Here is a 20,273-nt window from a genome sequence, read left to right on the forward strand (position 1 = left end):
TGGTTGCTAGGGAAAAAAATGGCATCCCATAATGATTACACTCTGAGTCACGAGTCAAACGGTCCAACCCCCGTGTCTCTACGATGTTCTGATGCGGAGATATAAGGCTTTGTTTACTCTGTTGCTAGGGTACTGTATTTGGTTGCTAGGGAAAAATTGGCATCCCATAATGATTACACTCTGAGTCACGAGTCAAACGGTCCAACCCCCGTGTCTCTACGATGTTCTGATGCGGAGATATAAGGCTTTGTTTACTCTGTTGCTAGGGTACTGTATTTGGTTGCTAGGGAAAAAATTGGCATCCCATAATGATTACACTCTGAGTCACAAGTCAAACGGTCCAACCCCCGTGTCTCTACGATGTTCTGATGCGGAGATATAAGGTTTTGTTTACTCTGTTGCTAGGGTACTGTATTTGGTTGCTAGGGAAAAAATTGGCATCCCATAATGATTACACTCCGAGTCACGAGTCAAACGGTCCAACCCCCGTGTCTCTACGATGTTCTGATGCGGAGATATAAGGCTTTGTTTACTCTGTTGCTAGGGTACTGTATTTGGTTGCTAGGGAAAAAATTGGCATCCCATAATGATTACACTCTGAGTCACTAGTCAAACGGTCCAACCCCCGTGTCTCTACGATGTTCTGGTGCGGAGATATAAGGCTTTGTTTACTCTGTTGCTAGGGTACTGTATTTGGTTGCTAGGGAAAAAAATGGCATCCCATAATGATTACACTCCGAGTCACGAGTCAAACGGTCCAACCCCCGTGTCTCTACGATGTTCTGATGCGGAGATATAAGGCTTTGTTTACACTGTTGCTAGGGTACTGTATTTGGTTGCTAGGGAAAAAAATGGCATCCCATAATGATTACACTCCGAGTCACAAGTCAAAAGGTCCAACCCCCGTGTCTCTACGATGTTCTGATGCGGAGATATAAGGCTTTGTTTACTCTGTTGCTAGGGTACTGTATTTGGTTGCTAGGGAAAAAATTGGCATCCCATAATGATTACACTCTGAGTCATGAGTAAAACGGTCCAACCCCCGTGTCTCTACGACATTGTAAAGCGAAGATATCCCATCTGGAACTTTTTTATTCCCTTATATGGGCATGTTTCCTGCCCCATTATAAGTCAATGGGAATTTTCGGGTGCCTCTTACACCCCAGGGGTACAACTTACACCCCAATGTCATGTATGTTCTTACATAGCCTACCACCCTCTTCAAATAATGTAACCCACATGTTTCTATGAAATCCTCACTCATACCTATGACGCGTCAAAATTTTTCCAATGTTAAGTCTATGGGATTTTGCCCCATTGACTTTTCATTGGGCATTTTTGGGCACCTCTTACACCCCAGGGGTACAACTTACACCCCATTGTGATCCATGTTGTTACAGAGTCTACCACCCTCTTCAAATGTTGTAACCCACATGTTTCTATAAAATCCTTGAGCGGAGCTATGACTCGTCAAAGTTGGGCGCAATGTTAAGTCAATGGGATTTTTCGGGTGGTTTTTCGCCCCCCTTTCGGAAATCCTGCACCCGATCCCTTATAAAAGTCATAGCAGACGTGTCCTCAATAAGCCGGTCATTTTGAGCCCTGTTTTATTGGTCTACGACAAACCGTGTGGGACGAGTTACGCGCCGAAAAAGTGTCCAGATATAAGAATAATAAATAAAGATATAAATAAATAATAAGTATGAGCAATAGTAATAGTGATGCCTTGCATAAATGCAAGCACCACTAATAATAAGTATGAGCAATAATAATAGTGATGCCTTGCATAAATGCAAGCACCACTAATAACTAGATAGGTACATTTCCTGAAGAAAATGTGAGTGGTGCTTGCCGTGGCAAAATTCTGGGTAACATATATGATTATACTCCAAGCCAAAAGTAAAACGATCCAACTCCCGTGTCTCTACGATGTTCTGATGCGGAGATATAAGGCTATGTTTATCCGGTTGCTAGGGTACTGTATTTGGTTGCTAGGGAAAAAATTGCCATCCACTGGTGATTACACTCCAAGTCACAAGTCAAACGGTCCAACCCCTGTGTTTCGACGATGTTCTGATGCGGAGATATAAGGCTTTGTTTACTCTGTTGCTAGGGTACTGTATTTGGTTGCTAGGGAAAAAATTGGCATCCACTAGTGATTACATGCCGAGTCACAAGTAAAATGGTCCAACCCCTGTGTCTGTACGATGTTCTGCTGCGGAGATATAAGGCTTTGTTTACACTGTTGCTAGGGTACTTTATTTGGTTGCTAGGGGGAAAATTGGCATCCACTGGTGATTACCCTCTGAGTCACGAGTCAAACGGTCCAACCCCTGTGTCTCTACGATGTTCTGATGCGGAGATATAAGGCTTTGTTTACTCTGTTGCTAGGGTACTGTATTTGGTTGCTAGGGAAAAAATGGCATCCACTAGTGATTACCCGCCGAGTCACAAGTCAAACGGTCCAACCCCCATGTCTCTACAATGTTCTGATGCGGAGATATAAGGCTTTGTTTACTCTGTTGCTAGGGTACTGTATTTGGTTGCTAGGGAAAAATTGGCATCCCATAGTGATTACACTCTCAGTCACGAGTCAAACGGTCCAACCCCCGTGTTTCTAAGATGTTCTGATGCGGAGATATAAGGCTTTGTTTACTCTGTTGCTAGGGTACTGTATTTGGTTGCTAGGGAAAAAATTGGCATCCCATAGTGATTACACTCTGAGCCACGAGTCAAATGGTCCAACCCCCGTGTCTCTACGATGTTCTGATGCTGAGATATAAGGCTTTGTTTACTCTGTTGCTAGGGTACTGTATTTGGTTGCTAGGGAAAAAATTGGCATCCCATAATGATTACACTCCGAGTCACTAGTCAAACGGTCCAACCCCCGTGTCTCTACGATGTTCTGATGCGGAGATATAAGGCTTTGTTTACTCTGTTGCTAGGGTACTGTATTTGGTTGCTAGGGAAAAAATTGGCATCCCATAATGATTACACTCCGAGTCACTAGTCAAACGGTCCAACCCCCGTGTCTCTATGATGTTCTGATGCGGAGATATAAGGCTTTGTTTATTCTGTTGCTAGGGTACTGTATTTGGTTGCTAGGGAAAAAATTGGCATCCCATAATGAATACACTCCGAGTCACGAGTCAAACGGTCCAACCCCCGTGTCTCTACCATGTTCTGATGCGGAGATATAAAGCTTTGTTTACTCTGTTGCTAGGGTACTGTATTTGGTTGCTAGGGAAAAAATTGGCATCCCATAATGATTACACTCTGAGTCACAAGTCAAACGGTCCAACCCCCGTGTCTCTACAATATTCTGATGCTGAGATATAAGGCTTTGTTTACTCTGTTGCTAGGGTACTGTATTTGGTTGCTAGGGAAAAAATTGGCATCCCATAATGATTACACTCTGAGTCACGAGTCAAACGGTCCAACCCCCGTGTCTCTACAATATTCTGATGCTGAGATATAAGGCTTTGTTTACTCTGTTGCTAGGGTACTGTATTTGGTTGCTAGGGAAAAAATTGGCATTCCATAATGATTACCCTCCGAGTCACGAGTCAAACGGTCCAACCCCCGTGTCTCTATGATGTTCTGATGCGGAGATATAACTGTTTGAATTTTATGTTGCTAGGGTGCTCAAAAGTGGTTGCTAGGGGCGTGGCTTAATACCTATGTAAGGATCCTGAGAGACTGATTGGATGTCTGAGTAAAATGAGCCCACCCCCATGTCTCTATGACACTGTGGTGCAAAGATATCCATCTGGGCATTTTTTAATGGCAGTCTATGGGAGATGTTGCTAGGGTGCCCAAAATTGTTGCTAGGGGCGTGGCTTAATAGATCTGAGATGATCCTGAGAGACTGATTGGATGCCCGAGTAAAATGAGCCCACACACTTATCTCTACAACACTGTAAAGCAAAGATATCCCATCTGGAACAATTTTATTCCCTTATATGGGCGTGTTCCCTGCCCCATTAAAAGTCAATGGGAAATTTTGGGTGCCTCCTACACCCCAGGGGGACAACTTACACCCCAATGTTATGTATGTTGTTACAGAGTCTACCACCCTCTTCAAATGTTGTAACCCACATGTTTCTACAAAATCCTTGAGCGGAGCTATGACTCGTCAAAGTTCGGCCCAATGTTAAGTCAATGGGATTTTTCGGGTGATTTTTTGCCCCCCTTTCGGAAACCCTGCACCCGATCACTTATAAAAGATATAGCCACCATCTCCTCAACAAGCCGGTTGATTTGAGCCCTCTTTCATGGGTCTGCGACAAACCGTGCGGGACGAGTTACGCGCCGAAATTTTGTCCAGAAATAAGAATAAAAATAATAATAATATCCCTGAGCAATAGTAATAGTGATGCCTTGCATAAATGCAAGCACCACTAACTAGATATTAAAGTTTGAAGACAAACTTTATGTTGGCTTGAAAAAGCGTAGCTTGAACGTTTAAAACGGTTTGACAGAAGTTTAGTTTAGTAGGCTATCTGGCTGTTAGAATGTTTAAGTATGAAGGTAGCATGATTTAACATGATGCTAACATGATAAGCATGAAGCTGGCATGATGCTAGCATGATTAGCATGATGCTAGCATGATGCTAGCATGATTAGCATGATGCTAGCATGATGCTAGCATGACTAGCATGAAGCTAACATAATGCTAGCATGATTAGCATGAAGCTAGCATGATGTTAGCATGATTAGCATGAAGCTAGCATGATGCTAGCATGATTAGCATGAAGCTAGCATGATGCTAGCATGAAGCTAGCAAGATGCTAGCATGATTAACATGAAGCTAGCATGATGTTAGCATGATTAACATGAAGCTAGCATGATTAGCATGAAGCTAGCATGATGCTAACATGATTAGCATGAAGCTAGCATGATGTTAGCATGATTAGCATGATGTTAGCATGAAGCTACCATGATTAGCATGAAGCTAGCATGAAGCTAGCATGATGTTAGCATGATTAGCATGAAGCTAGCATGATGCTAGCATGATTAACATGAAGCTAGCATGATGCTAGCATGATTAGCATGAAGCTAGCATGATGCTAGCATGATTAGCATGAAGCTAGCATGATTAGCAAGAAGCTAGCATGATGTTAGCATTATTAACATGAAGTTAGCATGATGGTAGCATGATTAGCATGAAGCTAGCATGATGTTAGCATGATTAACATGAAGCTAGCATGATGCTAGCATGATTAGCATGAAGCTAACATGATTAGCATGAAGCTAACATGATGCTAGCATGATTAGCATGAAGCTAGCATGATGTTAGCATGATTAGCATGATGCTAGCATGATTAGCATGAAGCTAGCATGATGCTAGCATAATTAACATGAAGCTAGCATGATGCTAGCATGATTAGCATGAAGCTAGCATGATGCTAACATGATTAGCATGAAGCTAGCATGATGTTAGCATGATTAGCATGATGTTACCATGAAGCTAGCATGATTAGCATGAAGCTAGCATGAAGCTTATATGACTAGCATGAAGCTAGCATGACTAGCATGAAGCTATCATGATGCTAGCTTGATTAGCATCAAGCTAGCATGATGCTAGCATGATTAGCATGAAGCTTGCATGATGTTAGCATGATTAGCACGAAGCTAGCATGATGTTAGCATGATTAGCACGAAGCTAGCATGATGTTAGCATGATTAGCACGAAGCTAGCATGATGTTAGCATGATTTTAGCATGATTAGCATGAAGCTAGCATGAGGCTAGCATGATTAGCATGAAGCTAGCATGAGGCTAACATGATTAACATGAAGCTAGCATGATGTTAACATGATTAGCATGAAGCTAGCATGATTTAACATGAAGCTAGCATGATTAACATGATGCTAACATGATTAACATGAAGCTAGCACTATTTAGCCTGAAGCTAACAAGATTTAACATGAAGCTAACATGATTTAGCATGAAGTTAGCAAGATATATTGTGAAATTAGCATAAAGCTAGCATGAAACTAGCATGAAGCTAGTATGACTTAGCATTAAGCTAGCATGAAGCTAACATGACCCAAAGACCCAACCCCCATGTCTCTATGATGTTCAGATCCAGAGATATAAGGATTTGTTTGTTATGTTGCTAGGGTGCTCATATTTGGTTGCTAGGGGCGTGGCTTAATACCTCAATAAGAATCCTATTAAGACTGATTGGATGCCTGAGTAAAATGAGCCCACCCCTATGTCTCTATGACACTCTGGTGCAAAGATATCCATCTGGGCTTTTTATAATGGTAGTCTATGGGAGATGTTGCTAGGGTACGCAAAATTGTTGCTAGGGGCGTGGCTTAATATCTCTGGGGCGATCCTAAGAGACTGATTGGATGACTGAGTAAGATGAGCCCACCCCCATGTCTCTACGACACTCTAAAGTAAAGATATTCCATCTGGGACGCTTTCATTCCCTTATATGGGCATGTTTCCTGCCCCATTATAAGTCAATGGGAAATTTTGGGGGCCTCTTACACCCCAGGGGTATAGCTTACACCCCATTGTGATGTATGTTCTTACAGAGCCTGTCAGCCTCCTTAAATGTGGTAAGCCACAAGTTTCTACAAGTTTCTCACTCACAGCTATGACTCGTCAAAGTTTGTCTCAATGTTAAGTCAATGGAAATTTTGGGGTGTTCGAGCCCCCCGTTTAGGAATTCGGAAGGTCCCATCAGTTAGAAAAGATATAGCACACTCCGTCAGACCAGTCTGAAGGTCTGTGGAAAATTTGGTGCATGTAGCTTGAAAGCTCTAGGACGAGTTAGTGTTCGTAATTTTGGTCTCAGAAAAAGAATAATAATAACTAGATATTAAAGTTTGAAGACAAACTTTATGTTGGCTTGAAAAAGCGTAGCCTGAACGTTTAAAACAGATTGACAGAAGTTTAGTTTAGTAGGCTATCTGGCAGTTAGTATGTTTAAGTATAAAGCTAACATGATTAGCATGAAGCTAGCATGAAGCTACCATGATTAGCATGAAGCTAGCATGATGCTAGCATGATTAGCATGAAGCTAGCATGATGCTAGCATGATTAGCATGAAGCTACCATGATGCTAGCATGAAGCTAGCATGATTAGCATGAAGGTAGCATGATGTTACCATGATTAGCATGAAGCTAGCATGATGCTAGCATGATTAGCATGAAGCTAGCATGATGTTAGCATGATTAGCATGAAGCGAACATGAAGCTAGCATGATTAGCATGTAGCTAGCATGATGTTAGCATGATTAGCATGTAGCTAGCATGAAGCTAGCATGATGCTAGCATGATTAGCATGAAGCTAGCATGATGCTAGCATGATTAGCATGAAGCTAGCATGATGCTAGCATGATTAGCATGAAGCTAGCATGATTAGCATGAAGCTAGCATGATGTTAGCATGATTAGCATGTAGCTAGCATGAAGCTAGCATGAAGCTAGCATGATGCTAGCATGATTAGCATGAAGCTAGCATGATGCTAGCATGATTAGCATGATGCTAGCATGATTAGCATGAAGCTAGCATGATTAGCATGAAGCTAGCATGATGCTAGCATGATTAGCATGTAGCTAGCATGATGCTAGCATGATTAGCATGAAGCTAGCATGATGCTAGCATGATTAGCATGAAGCTAGCATGATGCTAGCATGATTAGCATGAAGCTAGCATGATGCTAGCATGATTAGCATGAAGCTAGCATGATGCTAACATGATGCTAGCATGATTAGCATGAAGCTAGCATGATGCTAGCATGATTAGCATGAAGCTAGCATGATTAGCATGAAGCTAGCATGATGCTAGCATGATTAGCATGTAGCTAGCATGATGTTAGCATGATTAGCATGAAGCTAGCATGAAGCTAGCATGATGCTAGCATGATTAGCATGAAGCTAGTATGATGCTAGCATGATTAGCATGAAGCTAGCATGATTAGCATGAAGCTAGCATGATGCTAGCATGATTAGCATGTAGCTAATTAGCATGATGCTAGCATGATTAGCATGTAGCTAGCATGAAGCTAGCACGATTAGCATGAAGCTAGCATGATGCTAGCACGATTAGCATGAAGCTAGCATAAAGCTAGCATGATTAGCATGAAACTAGCATGATTCTAGCATGATTAGCATGAAGCTAGCATGATGCTAGCATGATTAGCATGAAGCTAGCATGATGCTAGCATGATTAGCATGAAGCTAGCATGAAACTAGCAAGATTAGCATGAAGCTAGCATGAAGCTAGCACGAGGCTTGCATGATTAACATGAAGTTAGCATGAGAATAGCATGATTAGCATGAAGCTAGCATGATTTAACGTGAAGCTAGCATGATTAGCATGATGCTAGCATGATTAGCATTAAGCTAGTACTATTTAGCGTGCAGCTAACAAGATTTAACATGAAGTTAGCATGATTTAGCATGAAGTTAGCAAGATTTATTATGAAATTAGCATAAAGCTAGCATGAAACTAGCATGAAGCTAGTATGACTTAGCATGGAGCTAGCATGAAGCTAACATGACCCAAAGACCCAACCCCCATGTCTCTATGATGTTCAGATCCAGAGATATAAGGCTTTGTTTATTATGTTGCTAGGGTGCTCAAATTGGTTGCTAGGGGCGTGGTTTAATACCTCAGTAGGAATCCTAAGAGACTGATTGGATGCCTGAGTAAAATGAGCCCACCCCTATGTCTCTATGACACTCTGGTGTAAAGATATCCATCTGGGCTTTTTATAATGGTAGTCTATGGGAGATGTTGCTAGGGTACCCAAAATTGTTGCTAGGGGCGTGGCTTAATAGCTCTGGGGCGATCCTAAGAGACTGATTGGATGACTGAGTAAAATGAGCCCACCCCCATGTCTATACGACACTCTAAAGTAAAGATATTCCATCTGGGACGCTTTTACTCCCTTATATGGGCATGTTTCCTGCCCCATTATAAGTCAATGGGAAATTTTGGGGGCCTCTTACACCCCAGGGGTACAGCTTACACCTTAATGTGATGTATGTTCTTACAGAGCCTGTCAGCCTCCTTAAATGTGGTAAGCCACAAGTTTCTACAAGTTTCTCACTCGCAGCTATGGCCCGTCAAAGTTTGTCTCCATGTTAAGTAAATGGGAAATTTGGGGTGTTTGAGCGCCCCGTTTAGGAATTCGGAAGGTCCCATCAGTTAGAAAAGATATAGCACACTAAGTCAGACCAGTCTGAAGGTCTGTGGAAAATTTGGTGCATGTAGCTTGAAAGCTCTAGGACGAGTTAGTGTCAGAAATTTTGGGGTGCTAAGAAGAATAATAACTAGCATGATTCTAGCATGATTAGCATGAAGCTAACATGATGTTAGCATGATAAGCATGATAAGCATGAAGCTAGCATGATGCTTACATGATTAGCATGAAGCTAGCATGATTAGCATGAAGCTAGCAGGATGCTAGCATGATTAGCACGAAGCTAGCATGATACTAGCATGATTAACACGAAGCTAGCATGATTCTAGCATGATTAGCATGAAGCTAGCATGATGTTAGCATGATTAGCATGAAGCTAGCATGATGTTAGCATGATTAGCATGAAGCTAGCATGAGGCTAGCACAATTAGCATGAAGTAAGCATAGGTTAGCATGATTAGCATGAAGCTAACATGATTTAACGTGAAATTAGCATGATTAGCATGATGCTAGCATGATTAGCATGATGCTAGCATGATTAGCATGAAGCTAGCACTATTTAGTGTGCAGCTAACAAGATTTAACATGAAGTTAGCATGATTTAGCATGAAGTTAGCATGATTTAGCATGAAGTTATCAAGATTTATCATGAAATTAGCATAAAGCTAGCATGAAGCTAGTATGACATAGCATGGAGCTAGCATGACGCTAACATGACCCAAAGACCCAACCCCCATGTCTCTATGATGTTCAGATCCAGAGATATAAGGCTTTGTTTATTATGTTGCTAGGGTGTTCATATTTGGTTGCTAGGGGCGTGGCTTAATACCTCAATAAGAATCCTAAGAGACTGATTGGATGCCTGAGTAAAATGAGCCCACCCCTATGTCTCTATGACACTCTTGTGCAAAGATATGCATCTGGGCTTTTTATAATGGTAGTCTATGGGAGATGTTGCTAGGGTACCCAAAATTGTTGCTAGGGGCGTGGCTTAATAGCTCTGTGGTGATCCTAAGAGACTGATTGGTTGCCTGAGTAAAATGAGCCCACCCCCATGTCTCTGCGACACTCTAAAGTGAAGATATGCCATCTGGGACGTTTTTATTCCCTTTTATGGGCATGTTTCCTGCCCCATTATAAGTCAATGGGAAATTTTGGGGGCCTCTTACACCCCAGGGGTACAGCTTACACCCCATTGTGAGGTATGTTCTTACACAGCCTGTCAGCCTCCTTAAATGTGATAAGCCACAAGTTTCTACAAGTTTCTCACTCACAGCTATGACCCGTCAAAGTTTGTCTCAATGTTAAATCAATGGAAATTTTGGGGTGTTCGAGCCCCCCGTTTAGGAATTTGGAAGGTCCCATCAGTTAGAAAAGATATAGCACACTAAGTCAGACCAGTCTGAAGGTCTGTGGAAAATTTGGTGCATGTAGCTTGAAAGCCCTAGGACGAGTTAGTGTCAGAAATTTTGGGGTAGAATAATAAGATATAAGTTTAATAGCAATAACAATATATTGGCTTTTTCAAAGCCAACATAATAAGTTTAAAAGCAATAACAATATGTTGGCTTTTTCAAGCCAACATAATAATAATAAGTATGCAAGATAGTAATAGTGATGCTTTGCATAAATGCAAGCACCACTAATAATTATAATATCCCTGAGCAATAGTAATAGTGATGCTTTGCATAAATGCAAGCACCACTAATAAGTATGCAAGATAGTAATAGTGATGCTTTGCATAAATGCAAGCACCACTAATAATAATAATAATAATAAAAAGCCCAGTAAGAACAGTACAGCGCATTTTCAATGCACTGTAATAATAATAATAAAAAGCCCAGTAAGAACAGTACAGCGCATTTTCAATGCACTGTAATTACATATTCAATCATGTAATTGGCTTACTGTACAAATTACTCTCTCCAAAAAGTATTTGATTACTTACTTTATACTTTCTAAATCCTATTTAGTAAATGATACAAAGATAGGCTTGAAATGGCTTGAACAAATCATATAAAAGTACATCAATTATTCTGGTACCACTTTAGGGTCCAATTCTCTCTAAAAACTAACTATCAACTACTTTTGCCTAAATATACTTTATATACTGCTAATTAAAGTTTTTTTATTTTAAGTATTGACCGAAAAGGGCATGGTTAAGGATGTAGAATAAGGTTTTGCATAATAAGGCATTAATATGTGCTATTTAGGTACTAATAAACAGCCAACATGTTAGTAATATTAATGCTAATAACCAACCAGTGATAATTGAAAACTAGAGTATTGCTATTATTCTTACCAAAATATTTAAAGTGAGAAGGATTCATAAAAAACATTTTAAACATTAGACCTTATAGTATTTTGATGTTAAATGCACTATTGTATTATATATAATTGTTCTACGGTCCAGACACAGTATGTAGTTCAATTACATCTGAAGTAAATGTAATGTAATTACTGGAAAAATAAGAGTAATCCCTTAATTTACTTTTTCAATGGAAAAGTAATTAAATTACAGCAATTAATTACTTAGTAACAAGTTACACCCAACACAGTTTGCAATCAAGTGTTTATTTGACATTATTTTCAATGTGAATTGTTGTTATTGTACAGAAAGACCAACAGCTCAAGTGTCTGTTTGGCCTGATGATCTTGTATACAGAGGAGAAACTGTCAATCTAAGATGTGTCATCAATGGAGGAGGAGTCAGCAGCTGGCAGTACAGCTGGTATAAAGATTCAATCATCCAGCAGAATAAACTTCAGTATTACACAATCAGATCTGTTAGTGAGTCTGACGCAGGTAAATACACCTGTAGAGGAACAGAGACCAGAGGATCACGATACTCACACATCAGTAATGAAGCTACACTGACAGTATCAGGTGAGTCTGTTTATCATCATTCACAATATAAAGTCAATATATATATATAGTCAACTCAGGTTATATACACAGGATTAAAATTACTTCTACAAGAGGGACCTGACCTATACAACAAAATATACACTCATTATTATGAAATAAAATATTAATATTTAAGCGGCAACTGTATTGAACGTTGAATATACTAAAAGCAAGGCTTGACATTAACTTTTTTGCTCACCAGCCAAAGTGGCTAGTTGGTTTTCAAAGTTACTAGCCACTCAGCATTTTCACTGGCCAAAATTTAGTTGTTGGTAAAATAGATTTCATATGATTAAACTTGACTTTGGCATCCTAAAATTACTTTAATTTGACTAATTTGACTTGATTTAGCTAGATTAGATGTAGACTGACCACCTCAAATTAAGACTACATTATTTAGCTGGTATATCAGTATGGATCATTTCATATATTTAGGTGCATAAAAAACATGCTAAGTAAGGCGTAAATAGATTAAATTCTAATGAATATATTAAAAGTGAAGCAGGGGTGTAGAGATTAACTGAAAAGATAAACACGAAAACCCTAGACAAACACTTTAAATATTTATTAACAACAGCAGTAAATTTATGCTTGATTGTGGTTTCTGTTCAACCTTATGTAAGACTTTTATTGGCAAATGTCGAGAGGGCATTATTGTTGCACAAAGTAGCTTTTATTAAAATGATGCGCGAGCTGCAAACCTCTCCACTGCTGGGTTTCCTTTGATTTTGGACAAAACTGGGATGTGTGCATTCAGGTATGCGCTACTGTATGAATTTCTCTCCGCTCTTGCCCAGAGAGTGTGTACGCAACAAATGGTCTCAGTATGCGCTGGGTGCAGAGAGTGCTCATGGAAGTTGTATTTTCCCAATGTCGCATTGCACATTGTTTATAAGTCTGCATAACTTTTAAGAAAACTACAATAAAAAATATATTCAACCTGCCAAAGTGACTAGTTGGATTGGCTGTCTTACCCGCCATAGCCGAAATCTACCCGCATCCGGCGTGTTGGCGAGTGTTAATGTCAAGCCCTGACAAAAAGCTACCTTTAACTTTTCCTATGCAAAAAGAAACATCAGTGTTCAGTGAAAAGACTGAAGTGTGAGATAGACGATCAGTACAGAAACTGAAGATATCTGTGGTATAAAGACACAACTGAAGTGTTTAAGTCTGAGTGTTACACTATAAACAGAGACTCTGTGTTTTATTCTCCTGCAGGATCAAAACCTAAACTCACATCAGATACTGAAGGATCTTTACTGACAGGTAACACAGTGACTCTGAAGTGTCACATTGATCATTGGTCTACTGGATGGAAGTTTTACTGGTACAAACACACACAAAACACTGAGGAGACGACAACAGAAACAAACTTTTACACAATCCACAGTGTTAAAGTTTCAGATGGAGGTCAGTACTGGTGTAGAGCTGGAAGAGGAAAACCAGACTATTACACAGACTACAGTGATGGACTGTTGATAAATGTTAAAGGTGAGAGATGACATTGATCTCAGTCACTGTAGACTGAATTTAATCTGACAGTCTGTTATGGGTTGTTAGAAATTTCTAATGTCAAAAATATTTTTGCCATAATTTGCTGTCCTCTATGTTATTCCAAATCTTTATAACTTCATCTTCTATTTACTTGTTACACAAAATGAGTTGAACAGCTTTAGAAGAATTGGAAAAACTTTATTTTGCTTTAATGTCATCTTGAAGGGGTGCTCCTGATTAGGGTTGGGTATCGTAAGAAATTTTATTGTTCCGATTTCAGTTCCAGTTATGTGATTGCCGTTTCAGATTCTACATAATAAAATAAACAGGAATAATAATGCACAATATACTTAAACAATTCCATTTGTGTTTATTTATCACTTTCAAAATATTTTAAATGTAAAGTGAATTAATATTTTCAGTCACTATATAATTTATTCCTGTTGAAGTAGCCCTTGTAAGATCTTACCTGATGATGTGGACATGTTAGGAGCAGTAGTTCTCAAACATTCAAAACAAATGATTAGAGATTTATATATGCTGGAGCAAGTGTTTTGTCATATTACTTGTACAGGATATAATTTTTGTATGTGCACAGCTGCATGCACGCATTGATGCATATAGGCATCAATATAATGTATATATCACGAGTTTGCATTAACATGTAATCGATAGGAAATGAGATAAAGCATATTTGGCGTGCTGTCCGAGGAGAGGGCTCCGAGCTCAGAATTTTAGCTCAAAGCCAGAGTACTCCCCCCTCTTTAACTGGGATAAATAAAACTAGATGAGAGTGAGGTGATGGGGTGGAGGAGAGATGCTGCAAAAAAAATGGGACTGCTATTTATAGGCACCTCTTTGCACTGATTGATTGGATCACATGACCATGCTCCTCCCAAACTAAGATAAATAAACTCAATATAATGCATTTTGAAATTTAAATCAGATTTACGTTTCTTAACAAATGTGCGTGTTCATAGACGCCGATTTGTTTTACCCCGGTGGCTGCTCTTCACAACGTCAAGCAATGCTAAGGTTACTTAGCGACAGACGCTCTGGAGCGCCCAAACTCTTTGAAGAAAAGGAAAGCAACACGGTCACGTTTTCCGCATGATTTTAGACATGAATTGTGAAACAAATATTAAGAAATTAAGCACTTAAAAACTTAAAGGAACAGTATGTAAGAAATGTATATCAATTAATCATAAAATGGCCGTGATATGTCACTAGACATTAAGAAATGAAAGCGTCAGCGTAAGTTTTACCAGGAAGACTCTAATACCACGTCATTCATTCATAAAATCGGCTTACCAATCACAGCTCAATGCCGACTATTTAAACGCTGAACTAACACTCTCTCCTGCTGCCCGTAGGTGTCGTAGCTGAAGTTCGCCTCCATCCTCCCCACCACCACCAGGTTGTTCCCTGTTCTTTTGTCCGGGGGTAGGCTCCGCCCCTGCCTTCAACATCAGGCAGGATCTGCCGGACTACAGCTAGACCCGGACGAAAGGCGGGGCATACGCCAAAAGAATCTATACGAGACTCAAGCATCCATTTAATTGAGTCTGATTTGAATTTCTGTCTTTTAATTCAACATGGAATAAATGTCATTCAAACGTTCACTTGCCTTCTGAGTCTTTATGGTAGAAATCATTTTCATTTCAAATACTTATATCACTGACAACATTGGTCTGGACAGGATATTGTCAATTAAAAAGTGGAGTTGCAGCCCTCAACTGATGTTTATGTTGTCAATTTGTGTATTGGCCACCAGTTGTGTGATTGCAGTACCAGTTTTAGCCACACGTTTTGTGATTGCAATACCAGTTTTGGCCACATACTGTTCCTTTAATAATTCCGTGCGGTTCCGATTCCTTTTAAAAACAGAACCGGTTCTGAATAAGAAACTGTTCTCGGTTCCCAACCCTACTCCTGATTCACTTTTATTAAGTGAAAAAAATAGCAGCATTTTTTTTTATATTTATTCGTTGTGCCTTTTTGGAGAAAAAGAAATTCATGCAGGTTTGAAACAAACATGACCGTCAAAGTTTTTTTACAACCCGTTTTTTTGTCAATTGAGAAATGTTTGCTGTTTCCCCAACTATGGTCTTTGTTTAAATCAAATCAAGTGTTTAAATATATGAAAGGTTGTGTACATGTGTTTTGTTAAGCATTTTACATGATGATATAATAAATTAATTTTAAAAAAATTATTGTGTTTGTACAGAGAATCTTAAACCTGTAGTAATTGTTGATCCTGACACACAGCTGTTCAGAGGAGAAACTGTTACTCTGAGATGTGACATACAGGATACAGGAGACACTGAGTGGACATACAGCTGGACTGTAAAGAAGACAAATAACAGAAATATAATCACACAATGCAACTCACAAGAGTGTAAAATCAACAACATTCAACAGACTGACAGTGGTAAATACACCTGTAGAGGAAAGATACGTGAACACAACACTGAGATGAGTGATGCTGTTACACTGACTGTATCATCAGGTGAGTTTATATGTTTGTTCATCATTATTAGTGTGAAGAGATGAAGTGTAACATGTTATTCATGAGAGATTGATCACTTTCAGATAAACCACAGACAGTTTTAAGTGTTTCTCCACAGCAGTGGTTGACTGAAGGAGATTCAGTGACTCTGATGTGTGAGGTTATAAATTCATCTACAGGCTGGACATTCAGCTGGTTCACTGTACAGAGTCTTTACTCAGGTAATATCTCATTCATCTCATAACAAATACATCAACTGGGTTTATTCAAAACATTGTTAAGGGTTAAATGAGATTTTGACTCTACAGTGAATAAAGATGATTATCAGCTCATAAACAGCAGTGGAGGATCTAAAGGCATCTACACAGTGAGTTCAGTGACTGTGAAGCACACAGGAGTTTATATGTGCAGAGCAGAGAGAGGAGATCCAGTCTATCACACAGAGTACAGTAACACACAAACACTGTGGATCACTGGTGAGTTCATTACACACAACTAAACAACAACAATCTCTTACACTCTGTCTTATATCATTCATTTATTCATTTATCTCTTATAAAGATGATTTTCTGTCATTTTCTTCTCAGGTGTTTCTCCTTCAGTCTCTCTGATCATCAGACCCAACAGATCTCAACACTTCTCATCTGAATCTCTCTCTCTGAGCTGTGAGGATCACAGTAACTCTACTGGATGGACAGTGAGAAGATACACAGACAAACTGAAACCTTGTTCATCATCAGACTGGAGATCTACAGGAACAACATCTACATGTACAATCAGATCTCTCTTCACATCTGATACTGGAGTGTACTGGTGTCAGTCTGAATCTGGAGAGAAACTTCATCCTGTTAATATCTCAGTACACAGTGAGTTTGTATTTATTTTTTTAAAGGCAAAAAATCTTTACAGTCACTGCATAAAGAATAAATTCATAAACAGAATTCAGTAATTTCAATAATCAGTGGCTATTAAATAAAACATTTTGAAATATAAATGCATAAACTCACTTATCACTGATTCTTGGGAATTTGGATAAAACAGCTTTACATTTTGGGAAAAAAGTTAGTTAAATTACAAAATCTGAAGGTATATCATTATAGACCAAGGTCTTGGCTGTTCAGCAATTTACTGGTGCAACCTCCTCTGTTCGTATTTTTTTTTTTTTCATAAAATAGGTGTTTTTCCAGTTATTACTCATACAACATTTACTTTAAGCATAAATAGAAAAAGTAATGATTTTTTATTTAATAAACATATTTTTGTATTAATAGAGAGTATTAATTTAATAACTTAACAGCACTGAAGAAACATATTGTAAGCATATTAATTTAAAACAAATAAAACTCCGTCTGACGAAGGTAACATTAATCTGACGGTGGTGACATTGGCCTCATTATTCTAAAATGTATACCACTCAAGTCAATGGCTTCTTGCTTAAACTTTATGTAAATATTTGGTCCAAAAAATAACAATCCTGAGCACTGTGATGAACAAATATCAAATCATAACTTCCTAAAATACATAAAACGTGACAGAAAAGACACAAAAACCTAATATAGATAAAAAAAATAGATGAGTTGTTCACATTAGCCACCTTGTTTCCCCTCTGTTGCTAGCTACTTCAGACCTCTTCTTAAAAATGATACATTTATTTCATAATCTAATCTAATATTTTTTTTACAAAGATGACGGTGTTGACAAGTTTAAGAGAAAATAGCAAACATACAGGAGCTTGAGTGATCTTGAAGCATGCAGTAGAGCTGAAGGTTTGAAAATGGGGTCCTCAGGAATGCAGTTGACCCTGTAGTTGTCTGATTTTATTGCTTTTTATAAATATCTGACGGTGGTGACGAATATGTGGGACATATTTTGAGCAATCACAAAATAATAGTAAATATTGTTCAAAACTCACTGTTTGTAGTTTTTAATACATATTACAATGTACTCTTTCATGTGGTAAATATATTATTTAATTCAATTATTACTTTTGGCTTTTTTAATCAAGTTGAAATGATTATCTCTTAACCGAGGACAGCTGATTTTGTAGGCAATGGGTCAGCATATAATCATTAAATTAATTAAAAATAAAAATAAACCTATAAAAGAACCTTACATGTGTGCAAAGGACCCCCTGATTATAACATTGATTCCTTTTCTTCATGAAAATTTTATTAATTTCCAACAGAATTAGCACTTTTCTTAGTGGGACATGTTTTTGCCAAAGTTTCAAGAATCAGTGTAATTCAGAACTTAAAGTCCATGAAAAGTTTGATATCAAATGTCTTCTCAGTTTGTGACGCAACTAAAAAGTGATAAACCACCCAGACAAATATGATTGAATAAAAAAAGCAAAATAAATTAAATGAGTTTGTCAAAATCTTGCAATAACAGGCAGGATTCTTGAATTCTCTTCTCTCAAACACTGTCAACTGAACGCTGTTGCAAGGGTTTTAATGCTGGTTGCTAAGGTGTTGTTCGATTTAGATTATGGTTAGGTTAGATTATGGTTAAAGATGCTTTCCAATTTTAAGTCTATGGAATTTTACTTTTTACCAGATATAACAAGCTGATAGTAAATTGTAAAAATCAATCTGATATATTTTTATAATTTATAATCATCAGTCATTTCTTCTGTTGTGTAGATGTTGATGTGATTCTGGACAGTCCTGTTCATCCTGTGACTGAAGGAGATCCTCTGACTCTACACTGTTTATATCGAGATAAAAAACCCTCTAAACTGAGAGCTGAATTTTATAAAGATGGATCAGTGGTGCAGAATCAGACTACAGGAGACATGATGATCATCCCTACAGTCTCAAAGATATATGAGGGTTTCTACTACTGTAAACACCCAGAGAGAGGAGAGTCTCCAAAGAGCTGGATCTCAGTCAGAGGTGAGAGTCTATAAAAATGATCTCAAGTGATTTTGTTTGTTGTTGTTGTTCAGATATACTGCATGATAACATGTGTTTCAGTTTCAGGTTTTTATCAGGAGATGTTTGGCCTCAAGAGTTTTACTTTTCCATTGGCAGTTTGTCCATATCTGATAGCGTCAGTCGTGCTGGGTGTCAAATGCTACAGACTGAGAGGTGAAACATCTGTCTGATTTATTGGGTCATTATATTCGATTATTATACTGAATTAAACAAATTAGTTCATATTGTCATTATCACTGGATGTAGCTGGATTATATTTGTATAAAATAACATTGATGTCTTTATGATTGATGAGTTGTGTTTAATTTGTTGTGGCCTCAATAATTTGTATCATAGTGATGCTCATCTCCGTCTGTACAGATCCTTTGATTTGGATTTTTCTAATGTTTGTTCTTCATCTACTTAAACATCTTTGTTCATTTTGCTTATTATTGTCACCCTTAGCTTGCTCACTGAGGGATTTGTCAGACACTTTTCTTCATAGTGAGTTTGAAATATATGAATTAGATTGAAAAGTGCTATGCAAAATAAATTGAAATCAACCTGTCTCTCTCCTTCTGATTTTTTAATTCAGATACACACTGTATGCATGTAGTGACACAGTCATGACTTTTGTAAGCAGTTTTTTAGTTTGTATGGTAGCCTATTTCCGTCATGTGCTTTAAAAATGTAATATTTAATAACAGTCATAATTATGAGATTAGAAGACTTAGATGTCACTTGAATGACATTTTTTCATGATCTTAAAGGGACAGTTCACCCAAAAATGAAAATCCTGTCATCATTTACTCTTATGTTGTTACAATCTGTATACATTTCTTTGTTCTGATAAACACAAAGGAAGATATAAAAAAACATATTTTCATTTTTGGGTGAACTATCCCTTGAAAAAAAATATCTAAAAGCACATGTTTAAATGTTTTTGGTAGACAAAAATATAATTCCAACATTTGAAGTTCTTTCTGTCTGTGAGATCAGTCAAGCCACTAGCCAGACTTATGAATAAATACAGATTGGAAGCTCATGTGTCCAATGAAACCATCTATAGGCAAGACCCATACAGTAGCTCCGCAATTGCCATAGGCGACCTCTGTGTCACTTCTGAATCACATCCAACAGAGTTATGGTGCTCTGGGTCCTCCACATGCTGACTAGATGTCTTGTTTTTGTCATGAAAGTTAAAAAGGCTTAGAAAACACATTTCACAGACTTTAAATCTAAATTTAATGTGGCGTGATGGTATAGCTTTGGAACAAAAG

The 20,273-nt window shown here is 38.3% G+C and overlaps 1 protein-coding gene across 1 annotated transcript in view; it reads left to right on the forward strand.

The window, feature by feature from the left end:
- The window catches only part of LOC135734107 (Fc receptor-like protein 2), a 91,589-nt gene extending 72,418 nt beyond the window's left edge, over positions 1-19,171 (forward strand). Inside the window, exons 4-9 of the mRNA XM_073813738.1 lie at positions 11,785-12,054; positions 16,162-16,287; positions 16,372-16,554; positions 16,666-16,944; positions 18,721-18,972; positions 19,026-19,171. Of these exons, the coding sequence (XP_073669839.1) occupies positions 11,785-12,054; positions 16,162-16,287; positions 16,372-16,554; positions 16,666-16,944; positions 18,721-18,972; positions 19,026-19,171 (1,256 nt within the window). The remainder of the gene's footprint in view (positions 1-11,784; positions 12,055-16,161; positions 16,288-16,371; positions 16,555-16,665; positions 16,945-18,720; positions 18,973-19,025) is intronic.
- Positions 19,172-20,273: the final 1,102 nt, after the last annotated feature.

The sequence above is a fragment of the Paramisgurnus dabryanus genome, chromosome 3 (genome assembly GCF_030506205.2).
Source record: "Paramisgurnus dabryanus chromosome 3, PD_genome_1.1, whole genome shotgun sequence".
In the NCBI taxonomy this organism is placed as follows: Eukaryota; Metazoa; Chordata; class Actinopteri; order Cypriniformes; family Cobitidae; genus Paramisgurnus; species Paramisgurnus dabryanus.